The sequence below is a fragment of the Myxine glutinosa genome, chromosome 2, assembly GCF_964187855.1.
Source record: "Myxine glutinosa chromosome 2, kmMyxGlut1.1, whole genome shotgun sequence".
Classification (NCBI taxonomy): domain Eukaryota; kingdom Metazoa; phylum Chordata; class Myxini; order Myxiniformes; family Myxinidae; genus Myxine; species Myxine glutinosa.
This window is the reverse complement of record NC_136262.1, coordinates 233,268,007-233,281,589: the sequence shown is the minus strand read 5'-3', so window position 1 is coordinate 233,281,589 and position 13,583 is coordinate 233,268,007. Positions and strand designations below refer to the sequence as shown.

At 43.8% G+C, this 13,583-nt stretch overlaps 1 protein-coding gene across 7 annotated transcripts in view; it reads right to left on the bottom strand.

The window, feature by feature from the left end:
• Nucleotides 1–13,583, bottom strand: part of TP53BP1 (tumor protein p53 binding protein 1) — a 105,504-nt gene that overhangs the window by 17,196 nt on the left and 74,725 nt on the right. For all 7 annotated transcript variants that reach the window (XR_013622490.1, XR_013622488.1, XR_013622489.1 and 4 more), the window contains exons 19-20: nt 2,500–2,721; nt 1,811–1,902 (exon numbers count right to left, since the gene is read on the bottom strand). Coding sequence is in view for 4 of the 7 variants with exons in the window: in XM_068106086.2 (XP_067962187.2) it covers nt 1,811–1,902; nt 2,500–2,721 (314 nt within the window). In the remaining 3 variants the exon portion in view is untranslated. The remainder of the gene's footprint in view (nt 1–1,810; nt 1,903–2,499; nt 2,722–13,583) is intronic.

Genomic DNA, 13,583 nt, shown 5'->3' with positions numbered 1-13,583 from the left:
CGGCAGTCTGCAGCCTCCTCACTCCCTGCAGACCTGGACAAAATCATAGACTGGGCAAACAAGTGGAACATGTCCTTCAATCCTGACAAATCTCACACTCTTACGATGTCTCTCCGAAAAGACCGACTGGACAACCCTCCCATCCACTTTCTGAATAATCCTCTCCAAGAAGTTCTGTCACTCAAGCTTTTGGGTCTCACTATCTGCCATGATCTTTCCTGGGAAAACCACATTTCAAATCTGGCCTCCAAAGCCAGTCGCCGACTGGGCATCCTCCGTCGTGCGAAGTCCTTCCTTGGCACATCTGAGCTCCTCACCACATACAAGGCTTTCATCCGCAGCTCAATGGAATACTGCTCTCCCCTCTGGGCTGGTGCTCCTGCCTCACACCTAGCTCGTCTTCAAGCTGTTGAAACCAAAGCGTTCAGAATCATTGGAATCTCCCGCGATGAAGCTACCTCCGAGGGTCTTTCACTTACTCACCGCAGGCAGGTTGGCGGTCTCTGTCTTCTACCAGCTCCTCTCCGGCCTTGCTCCTCCAGCTCTCTCTGGGCTCTGTCCCCCAAATATTCCTACAGGTCGCACAAGATCTGCCTGCAACCCTCTTATGGTTAAACTGCCAAAATCAAGACTCCCGGCTCACATTCACTCCTCTTTTCTCCCGCCTCTGGAACAAACTCCCTCACTCTCTTCAATCCCACTCCTCCCTCCAGGTCTTTAAAACAGCTGTTCACCACCATCTCTTATCTGCCCCCATCCAAAACCTTGATCTTTTCTACCCCCGCTAATTTCACCCCAAATCCACTTTTTTGAAATACCAACTTCTTTCCTGGAAGTCCTCGGTGTCCTTGTGTTTATACTGCTCACACCCCCCCCCCCCACCCCCCCCCCCCCCGCCGACTCCCCACATGCCCTCTCCTCCCTCCCACACATTCCCGATGTCCCTGCTCTCAAATGTTGTGTTTATGTGCTTCCCCTCCTCTCCCCATCTTGTCTACCGCTCCCCTTTTTATGGACCAAATTCAGATCCTGGGGGGACAGGGCTTTCTCCATCGCTGCTCCCACCCTCTGGAACTCACTACCTCACACCATCAGAGACTCCTCCTCACTCACCACATTCAAAACATCACTCAAGACCCACCTGTTCAGCACTGCATTCAACATTCAACCCACAGCATTTAACCCCTGACTATCTCTTCTCCTTCTCCCTCCTTTTGCTTTAAATATTTCCCTATTGATTCTTGTCTTTTTGCAATGGTTGTTTTCCTGTTTTATTATGCATTATGTTTTGCACTCTGTCAAAGCGCCTTTGGGCTTCATGAAAAGCGCTATACAAAATAAATGAATTATTATTATTATACTTTGTATGTTTGTCTGTTTGATTTGTTTGTGTGATAAATGTTATCTCTTTCACGAGCCTTGATTCTGCATACAAAAAAGGAAAAAAAGAAAGAAAAAAAAAAAGGGGGAGTTGGTAGCGAGTAACAGATGCCTCACAAAGTTGAGGAATGCCATATTTGGCCTTGTTACAATGAAAGAGTTGAAGAAACCGAGCTTTCTCAAATTAGATATGGATCCTCATTGTGTGATCGACACGTGATCACTGGTAAAAAAAAAAATTTTACAATTTTTTTTAAAGTCCCATGTATGGATGGGAAAATAATAAAAGTAGGTGGGGGGTGGGGGGGAGGGGGAGTGAGGGGAGGGGTGGCGATGGATGTAAACGCAACGCCAAATATGTCACTCTATGAAAGAGGTGGGTGGTGCATTCTGAAATGGTATTGAGCTTTGCACAATGCATATACGGTACTTGGGCCTCGGTGATGTCGTTGAGTAAAACTCCTCCACCAGCCTCGATTTGAGCTTCAGTGTATGCACGATCAAAAAGGACTGGAGCAAAATCTAGAAAAAAGAAGGATGCATCCATTACACAGGTTTGCGAAGGGGGGCTGGGCACAAGTCCTGCCCATATCCATTTACCCCTCTATCTCCAATGCATCGAGGCACCTATCAAATTCCAATTTAATCTGTCTGAACTCCCAAAGTCTTCACTCGCAGGCTACGACCCCTGGTGCTATCACGATCTATTCTGCAGAAACATCCCGACCATGTTCTGTCTATACCTTTCATTATCCAAAACATCTTGATAAAATCCCTTTTAATGTATAAAGTCCTGTCTCCTCGGTTCACAGTAAAGTTTATAAAATATGGCATTGCGTTGCAACATCTTTTATGGCAATGATAGCTTGTATTGATATCAACCATGTTGAAAATGTGTGGGGTGGTGTGGGAAGTGCTGCAAGAATACACACTACCAGATCATAAATTGCATAACAAGCAATTAGCAGATAAAGAGGATGGGCAAAAAAAAAAAAAGGAGGGAGGGAGGGAAGGAGAAGCCAAAATGTAATCAAAATCAGATTCAAACAAGGCCATTTGCAAACGCAATAAAAGACGTTTTTGGCTTACATGTAATTGCACACTGGTTAGAGTTATTACCTTCCTCCAGGCCCGAACTTTCATCGCCGTAACTTTGCGGAGAGCGCGAAGCATTTGTGGGTGTAGCAGTGGTCAGCACCATGCTGAAACCTTGGAATAAAGACTTGCTTGTGGGAAGAGGCCCAAACGCCTCCACGAGAGAACTCGAAAATACCTTGTCTACATGCACAGTGGAAGCACTCGGCAGTGCTGTCCGACAAATATCTTGATCCACCGAGGTTTCTATAAAAGGGCCAGGACAAAGAAAACAGTACGAGTGCTGCAACTTATATCATCGGAAGTTCAGAGAGGGCAACAACGTGTGAACCAGTAGATTTTAATATTGTGATCACTTTATCCAAAGTCAACAAATATTGCCTTTGGGGTATTTTCCCCAAATGTTGTGATTATTTCCCTCCAAAAAGTTACAAGTGCCATTTTCATGATCGACATCTTTTAGAGAAAGTACTATGAACATGATTTTTGACATGTCTTTGAGACAGACATTAAGGTTTTTTTATTTTTATTTTTTTCTTTCTTTTATCCGATTAATTGCACTTTAATATATCACAAATCTATACTATAAGAGAGATAATTGTCTATCTGTATATGTGTCACCATTTATCTCAGATGGCCAAATGGATCTTCATCAAAATTTCAGAGGTTCATCAATGAGAGCTGGGGAGTGTTTTAGGCAAAATTAGAACAGCACTCTTCGCCATTGCGACATTGACCGATATGCCTACAACCACATTATTACATCATTATAGGCCATGGGCCAGATATGGTCCTCGTGCACCCCCCCCCCCCCCCCCCCACTACTCTACCACCCCATATATTTTTGAAGCACCAGGGTCCCCTCAACATGAAATCAACTGGTAACAGTAAATAAACTGGTTCTTACTATTCATTTTTCACACATATTTGATGGTACCCTTAAAATATATTTTTTTTGCCAATGTCACGCCGTAAATGTTTTCCGTGTCGTTATGATCCCTGAGATGGCTGAAAGTGGTCTGAGTTATACAAGTTATATATCATCTGAAAGGTACTTATCTGCTGGTCATTATAAATGGCATATATTTTAGATTTAGTGTTACCATTGGCCTCAAAAATCAAGTCGAACAGCTATACCCCATGTTTCGTTGTGTCAAACTAACACTGACTAAGATATTCAAACTAATATTTGAAATCCAGCCGCACTAGAATTGATTGACATTAATAACAAATGTCTGGACATTCTTCATAAAAATACCTTTCATTTGATACCAAATGTGTATTTTTGTCAATAAAAATCTATCAGATATGACACTTCAAACAGAATGCAGGTATGCCGACAATCGCGATAACTGCACGAAATGATCGCGTTGATAGACATTGTCAGTCATGGAAGGTGCTTTAATTGGAAAGTGAAATATCATTCAATTGCTCATTGTTACTTGACAATATATTAATAAGTCACACTTTACCTCGATTTAGTTACAGGAATACATGCATGTTGCAAATGAAGCAGCTTTGTCAACCACTCGCTACTATTCAGAAATTTACCATCCAAAATGTATGTTTCCAGGTGACGTATTTCGGCTGAAGTAACATCATGGAGCAAGCACCAAGAAAACGGAAATGCGACAGTGACCAGTCTCCTACCCCTGTGTGCATAGTTCACGTGGACCGTTTGAAATATGGTGAGCTGCATCTACTGTCTGAGCTGAAAGATGCCGAAAGAAAATTAGCCAAGCTGCAGGAGGTCAAAGCAAGGCGGCTTGCACAGCCTCCGTCATCTAGCTATATAATGCAGGAAACATGCGACCTCATTCCTGATGTGATAGCAGAATACCATGGCATCCACTGGGAGTGTTACAAGCGTTTCACAATGAACCTGGATAGACTCAAGCCTACTGCAAGTACATCACAAGCAACTGATACACCGCCGCAGCGCCGGAGCCGCAGGAGCTTAGGTGACAAGGTCCTTTTCAAACCTGACTGTATATTCTGCAGTTCCGAGGGCCGGAAACGGGTGAAAGTACAAGGAAGCTGGACAACCCAGGGAATGAGTCAGTTTGAATTTGATGGGTGGAAGTCAGTACTGGAAATTGCTGAGAGAAAACAGGATGAAAAACTTCTAACAAGGATCAGGGGTCATGATCTCTTTGCTTGCGAAGCGAAATATCACAAGAATTGCCGCCAGAAGTATACACAAAGAATTAAGTTAAGCACCCCTACACAACGAATTAAGGTAAGCACCCCCTAATATATATTCTTTGTGTATATGTATACATTGGCATATATTCTAAGGTATGTGAGATCAAATAATGATTGGTATGACATTAGCAATTATCCATTGATGAAATTGAGTGATCAAAGTGAAAAAAAGTGATTGGTTGAGTCTCCGATCACGTGGGTCCTACACACGTTATTGACGCAAAGATCGCTAGAGGTCTTCTCAGAACAATGACTGTACGTTAGAAAACATAAACGTCATCCACACTGTCCGTGATGGACCTATAGCTCCATACTTAAATTGAGGTGAAAATATGCCTAAAATTCCCAAAAATTTTCACCTTAAATTATTCAGAATAAAATATTGAAAACGGCATGATTGTTATGTTTTTATGTGACCATAATATCACTTCTCCAGAAAATATAGCAATATCATGGGTATATTACACTGTTTTGACGACAACAAACTTGTAATGTGCGAGGTTGTAAAAAAACGGGGGGGGTGCTTAACTTAATTCTTTGTGTATATATGCAGAAGGCAGAGAAATGGTAAAGTACGGACGACAAAGCATGGCAGCATCAGCTAGAACTAGAAGAAGTTCACAAGAAAGCTTTTGAAGTAGTTTGTGATGTTGTAGATAAGGAGGTGTTACATAGCCACAAGGTTGTGAAACTATCAGACTTCAGAGCATTGTATGTTGCTCAGCTAGAAAGCAGCAATCACGCTAATCCAGGTTATCGGAGCGAAAAACTGAAACAGAAGCTTGAAATCCACGAGCCCTTCAGGAACCAGATGTCATTCTGCGACCTTGGAAAGTTTCAGTGCTACTTAGTATACAGCTCAGCTATTGATGTCAATATTGCCGTTAAGCATGCCTTTCAATTAGGATCAACAGATATGATCGAGAATGCAGGCACGCATTTGCGACAGCCCATTATGGATGCATGCTCTGAAGCACCCAATCTGAAATGGCCACCAAGTTCTTCTGATCTCACCAAAATGGATGATGTTTTACCAGATGTACTCCAGAAGCTGCTGTCCTGCATCATCACTGGAAAAACAACTCCATCCTCAACTCGAAGCCACAGACTAGTTCAATCGATAGGCCAAGATATCTGCAGAGCTGCCACTAGAGGATCTTGGAAGCTACCGAAACACATGCTCATGTGTATGGCCCTACGACATTTGTACAGGAGTGAGAAACTCATAACCTTTCTGAACAGAATGGGACACTGTGAGAGCTATTCGTTCTCACTGGAATTGGAGACTGCTCTTGCTGAGGCAGTGATCCAGTCATCAACAAAGCTATCCAACCAGATCATCAGATTACCACCAGGGCGATCAGTGTTCCATTCAGAGTTTGATAACTTCGATTCCTTAGTGAATGACCTCACAGGTAAAGGTTCAGTTCATACCGCCCATGGAATCATGCTACAAGATGTCGAGAGTAATGGCGGTGGAAGTTGCCCTGATCTGCCACCTCAAATGAGGAGCAAACAATGATCTCTACATCTGATAGAATCTCTCACACTTCCTGACTGCTATGTCACCAAGAGGCAGAGTCCAAAACTTCAGATCAACCAGCTACATTATCCAGTCTACAGGAGCGATGGAAGCATCAGCTAAACTCCAGATGATATGGATCATGATGAGGATGATGATGGAAAACAAACAAGTCTCTGGCTGGGCAGGTTTCATCTCAGAGACAGGCAAGACTCCAACTAAGCTCACCACAATAGATTATTATCCAGTCGTCAACCAGCCTATTACTGAGTACAAAACTGTACAAGAATGCTTGCGTGTTGCAGAAGAGGCCACCAGAGAAGTTGGGTAGTCTTATGTCATTACGACATTTGATCTGGGGGTATGCATGAAGGCATACCCTCTGATATGGAACGCTCCTGAAAAATATGAAAGTCACATCATCCTTATTGGCACTTTACATCTGGTATGCGCTTACATGAGGATGATCGGCAAGAAGATGGCTGGATCTGGGCTGCAGATGTTTTTCTGGAATCAGGATTGATCAGTGGAGGCTCTCTAGCTGGGGTGATGTCTGGAAAGCATTACGACAGAGCCTTACATTGCCACAAAGTAATGTTGGAAAGCCTGGAACGACTGCTTGTGGAAGAGTACCTTAAAGATCAGAATGCTGATGCTCTCTTTTCTTCACTGTCTGCTGCATAAACTGAGAAACTACACAATCTAGTAGAAAACCCCAGCCAAGTTACCTTGGATGCTGTGTCAGCAGACCATTTGATCGGCATGATCATGAAAGGGTATGAGGACTTTAGACAGAGTGTAGCAACAGGGTGTCTGGGAAAGACTGCTCAACTTTGGTTGTCCTACATGGACCATGTCGGTCTGGTGCTTTCACTCCTAGAGGTGGTGAAAACGAACAACTTCCTGTTGTATGTGGAATCCGTTAGCCGCATTACTTCCCTCTTCTTCAGCTTCGATGGACAGAACTACGCCAGGTATCTGTCATACTTCTCCATGTTCCTTGTCAACATAGAGAGCTCACACCCTGGTGCTGCATCCATGATCAAGAGAGGAGCGATCAGCGTTGCTCGATCCTTTATTCCTGGGAATCGCTGTGCAGTTGATAAAACTATGGAGGAGACCTTCATGAGGTATGCCAAGTCCCATGGTGGTGCTGGAACCAGTGTAGCAGGGATATCTGGCGTTCTCACCAACTACCGAGCATATCAGAGATGGGTCCGAACAGCACATGCGAGGTCTCTTTATGTTGATGCTACTTTCAGTATGGCTGGCATGGTGGACAGTGGAGAGGAAACCAGACATCGTGATGTATGTCCCACAGAAGTCAGGAAAGGGGAGCAGCTGGTAAAGGCAACCAAAGATGCCATAGGCAGCTTTCTCAATCCGTTTGAAGTTGACACAAAGGACCAACTGTTGATTATATCATCAGGAGGTGCAGCATCCGTTGCCGTTTCAGACGATGTCCTGAAGCCTGAAGCCATTGGTGAAGAAGCACGTGTCAACTTCATCGAGAAGCGGCTAAAGTCTGGTCAGGACTTCTTCGAACCTGTGAAGCGACTGAAGCTCAAAACTTTGAATGACATGAACAAGACCATCAAAATGAAGACCACCAAAAATAAGATCATCCAATATAAGCAGCAGGGCAACGTAGCTTTTCACCTTTTTGTTAAGTCACAGAGCCTGGGATTGCAGCTGGACTTAAAAGAGTTGATGACCTACACATTAACGGCAGTTCCTTACAGCATCGCCACAGCGGACGGCTATCTTGCCAAGACAGACAAGGCAAAAGCGTTCCAGTACCTAACCAAAGATTGTTCTGATGCTGACGTACCACCAGCATCAGAAACTATGACTGTGTTTGATGGCAATGCATGCTTCTACTATCTGAAAGACGTACCTGGCAACTTCAGTCAGATCTGTTCCAAGGTATTTGACATGATCGGCAAGACAGGAGATGTCGTGTTCAGTACGGATCAATACTTACCTGAGTCTGTGAAGTCCATGGAAAGGAGCCGTCGGGGATGTGGAGAAAAGCTTATTCTGAAAGGAGAAGCTACCAAGAGGCCACCAGACTGGAAGTTGTTCCTGTCAAATGATGACAACAAGATCCAATTCATCAAGCTAATGCTTAGGCTCTGGAGCAGTGACCAGTATGCAGCAAGGCTGCGTGGAAGAAAGGTGATCTTCATATGCGAAGGGATTGCACACCTGCTGACATCAACGGATGGTCTGGAAATAGTTGTACAGGAGCTGCCAATGCTGAAGTCTTCACAAGAGGAAACTGACTCACGTGTGGTACTGTATGCTAATTATGCCACAAGCAGGGACGACCGGTACATCCGAGTGAAGAGCCCAGACTCAGATATTTTCTTCATCCTGTTACACCATGCTGTGTCCATAGGTGTAACTATGCTGTTTGACACAGGCGCAGGGAACAAGCAGAGAATGATCAATGTCAGCACGTTAGCTGCTGAATTTGGCAAGGACAAATGCACGGCACGAATGGCTCTTCATGCATATACCGGCTGCGACAGCACAAGTGCATTCCGATGGATTGGGAAACTCAAACCAGTGAAAACTCTGCAGCGCCAACCGAAGTACATTCCCACGCTCAAGAAGTTAGGAGATACCTGGGATATACCTGATCATCTCATTGATGACCTGGACAGCTTCACATGCGCCATTTATGGTAGAGCATCGAAAGTCTCCAAGGTGGATGATCTGAGACTCATTCGAATTAATGAGTTGTGTGCTTGGGTGAATCGCCGTGTTCCATCAGGCACTGGAGATATGGGTAACCTGCCACCCTGTAAGAGGAGTCTTAGACAACACATTCGAAGGGTCAACTACCAAGTAGGAATTTGGAAGAGAGCTCACATTCCCGAGCCCACGATACCCAAGGCGAGCTAGGGCCACGGCCGGGAAGAAAAGGGGGGAAACCTCGATCCTATCTGGTATGAAGGGGATGCCCTCCCAGGAGAGCTAGCCGACATAGCTCAGGACGCGCGAGACAGCACGAACAGTGATGATGATTCCGACACCGAAACCTTTTGGTGACATGGAGTATGGACTAGAGGATGACGCTCATGAGAGTGAGAGCGATTTGGACGAATGACAACTTCTCTTCAATATGAAGCAACGTAGTTGAGAAACAGAATTGTACTGACTTTTTTACATTTTTGTTTTAAACCTTGTTTCACATTGCTCGGCTTCAGATTCACAGGTCCCGGGGTTTGATCCCGGCCTGAGTCTGGGAATTGTTTCAGCCATCGTTTCGTTATCCCAGGAGGTCTCTTGGCCAGGATTAGCCTCATTGTACAAAACGGTGGTCTTAAGACCGAATTCACCTCACCTGTTTCACATTCCTATATCATTATGGAAAAAGATCTGCTTAATAACTGAAAGAGAGATTGTGCACAAAATGATATATATGTTTCATGATTCTCACAAGTATTGAGTGTGCTGATTTAAATGAGCATGACATATAGAACTATTTCTCTGAAAGAAGTGAGGAGACTGAAGGAATTGATAACAATGTTGTTATACTGTAACAAATAAGGTGTGATTGTGTGTGAATTTAGCAATTCATATTTAATTGTGTTGAAAGTTAGCACAGTGTTACCACATGGATCATCTGAGAAGCATATGCGGCAATTGTCGGCACACCTGCGCCCTGCGGTCTGTTTCCAGTGTCATATCTGATGGATGTTTACTGGTAAGAAGACATATTTGGTATCAAATGAAAGGTATTTTTATGAAGAAGTCCAGAAAGTTGTTGTTAATGTCAATCAAGTCTAGTGTGGCTGGATTGAAGATATAAGTTCGAATATCTTCGTCTGTGTTACGTTGGCACAGCGTAACACAGTTGGGGTATAGCTGTTCGACTTGATTTTTTAGGCCAATGGTGACACTAAGTCTAAAATATATGCCATTTATAATGACCAGCAGATAATTACCTTTCAGATGATATATAACTTATATAACTCAGACCACTTTCAGCCATCTCAGGGAACATAACGGCACGGAAAAGATTTATGGCACGACATTGGCAAAAAAAAAATATTTTAAGGGTACCATCAAATATGTGTGAAAAATGAATAGTAAGAACCAGTTTATTTACTGTTACCAGTTGATTTCATGTTGAGGGGACCCTAGTGCTTCAAAAATATATGGGGTGGTAGAGTTGTGGGGGGGGGGGGGGGGGGGGGTGCACGAGGACCATATCTGGCCCGTGGCCTATAATATACATACTTGTACCAAGTTTGATATAAATTTACTCAGCTGTTCTCAAATATAACATTTTTACCTCGCATGACCTTTGACCTTCGATTCAGAAATCTAATCAGTTCATCTTTGTGTCATTTCATCTTTGTATCATTATACATACTTGTACCAAGTTTCGTCAAAACCCCCATCACTAGTTCACAAGTTATCACAGTAACAGGATTTTTATCTAACATGACCTGTGACCGCATGACCCTAAAATCTAATCAGTTCATCTTTTCATCATTATACATACCTGTACCAAGTTTGACTTAGATCCATTCAGCCTTTCTCAACTTATAAGCCAATTAGACTTTCACCTTTGACCTATTGACCCCAAAATAAAATCAGTTAATCTTTGCTTCGTAACATATTTGTACCAACTTTGGTCAAAATCCCATCACTCGTTCACAAGTTATTGCGGTAACAGGATTTTTTACCTACCATGACCTCTGACCTTTGGCCTCGTAAACCCAGAATCTAATCAGTTGATCTTTACCTCATTATAAATACCTGCAGCAAGTTTAACTTAGATCCCTTCAGCTGTTTTCAAGTTATGAGAACGTCTCAAGATGAAGGCAAACTTGGTACAGGTATGTATAATGATGTAAAGATGAACTGATTCAATTTTGGAGTCACGAGGTCAAAGGTAAAATGCCAAACGTCCTGTTAGGTAAAAATTCTGTTGCTGCACTAACTTGTGCACAAGTGATGGGATTTTGACCAAACTTGGTGCAAGCATATACTATGATTTAAAGATGAACTCATTCGATTTCAGCAAAGGTCAGAAGTCATGTCAGGTAAAAATGTGGTACTTCAAAACAGCTGAAGAGATTTCAATCAAATTTGATACAAGTATTGTTACGTGTTACCTCCCCAAACCCCGGTTGCGGTGCCCCTCAGAGTCTCGAGAGGGAACTCGGCAGAAAAGTTTTGTTATTTTGAGTGTTCTAATAAACCATGGTAAAACCACACCAATGCAATTGTAGAACAATACAAGTAATTGCATTCAGAACTCTCACATACACAATAATAACACTCTTAAAGAAAGTACAATAAAAATATCACTGGCATCTCATGACCAATACATATGATGGTACCATCATTCCCCAATGCTCTCAAAGCAATAAACTCACGATATGCCAAACGTGAGTGGAATGTAACAATCCCAAAGTCCGTGCACGAATCCCCACGCTGGCTGAAGGTCGTGCAGAACAGCAAGAACAACAGGCAGGTGTCGGCACGGCTGTGGAGTTACGAGGTGAGAGGTCGGGCAGCTGTCAGCGCGGGGTAACGATCCCCCAAAATACGAGTTCAATCTACGCCTCACGTCCACCAATGATTAAGCCGATATGGAAACCAACGGCGATCAACACGATGAGGTGGATATGGGAATTGAGCCGATATGGAAACCAACGGTGATCAACACGATGAGGTCGATATGGGAATCTCAACGACAAAATACGAAGCACCAGGCGACGACCTCCTCAAGGAAAATGGCGGATCGGCCTGTAATGGAGGCGCTTGCTTTCCCACCAACAATAGTTCATGCTTGGTACCAAAACCTGAGACGCATGTTTAATTGCAATCACAATATGGGACGATGTCGCCGGCAATCCCTTTCATGGGAAGCCTCAATTCATTCGCAACCAATATTGAAAAGTCTGCTCGCAGCCTCGATGCGACTCACGACCCACGGCTGTCTCTTTCCCCGGGTGATTTTCCTCCTTCCTCCTCTTCCGGTTTCTTTTTCCACGTTTTCTTTTTCCTCCACAAACATTAATTTTTACCTTTTACTAAAGTAATCTCCATTCCACACAGAAATCTTAACAATATTACCTGAAACTAAAAATCCTACAAGTATATAATAACAACAAGGGCGAAAGTGATGAATCCGTAACAGTATGTATAATGATGTAATAATGTGTGCCTAGGCAGATCGGTTGACGTCGTGACGTCGAAGAGTGTTCTAGTTTTGAAGGTTTTTATTTCTTGTACTGTAAACATGCCTGGCTATTCTTTAGATAAATTTCACATGTACATGAGTATTCCCCAGGGATATATTATTGGTCCACTCTTATTAGCCCGTCCCTCGTTCTGCGGGAGACGGACGTGTGTGTGTGTGTGTGTGTGTGTGTGTGTGTGTGTGTGTGTGTGTGTGTGTGTGTGCGCGCTTTCTTAGGTTTAATATAAGAATATGGAGAAGACAAATTAATACTTTTGTCAAAATTTTGTCAATAAATTTGTCTTCATCCCTCAGATCGGCAGTCTGCAGCCTCCTCACTCTCTGCAGATCTGGACAAAATCACAGACTGGGCAAACAAGTGGAACATGTCTTTCAATCCTGACAAATCTCACACTCTTACGACGTCTCTCCGAAAAGACCGACTGGACAACCCTCCCATCCACTTTCTGAATAATCCTCTCCAAGAAGTTCTGTCACTCAAGCTTTTGGGTCTCACTATCTGCCATGATCTTTCCTGGGAAAACCACATTTCAAATCTGGCCTCCAAAGCTAGTCACCGACTGGGCATCCTCCATCGTGCGAAGTCCTTCCTTGGCACACCTGAGCTCCTCACCACATACAAGGCTTTCATCCGCAGCTCAATGGAATACTGCTCTCCCATCTGGGCTGGTGCTCCTGCCTCACACCTAAGCTCGTCTTCACGCTGTTGAAACCAAAGCATTCAGAATCATTGGAATCTCCCACGATGAAGCTAACTCCAAGGGCCTCTCACTCACTCACCGCAGGCAGGTTGGTGGTCTTTCCGTCTTCTACCGACTCCTCTCTGGCCTCGTCCCCCCAGCTCTCTCTGGGCTCTGTCCCGCAAATATTCCTACAGGTCGCACAAGATCTGCCTGCAACCCTCTTATGGTTAAACTGCCAAAATCAAGACTCTCTGCTCACCTTCACTCCTTCATTCCTCTTTTCTCCCGCCTCTGGAACAAACTCCCTCACTCTCTTCAATCCCACTCCACCCTCCAGGTCTTTAAAACAGCTGTTCACCACCATCTCTTATCTTCCCCCATCCAAAACCTTGATCTTTTCTACCCCCGCTAATTCCACTTTTTTGAAATCCCAACTTCTGTCCTGGAAGTCCTTGGTGTCCTTGTGTTT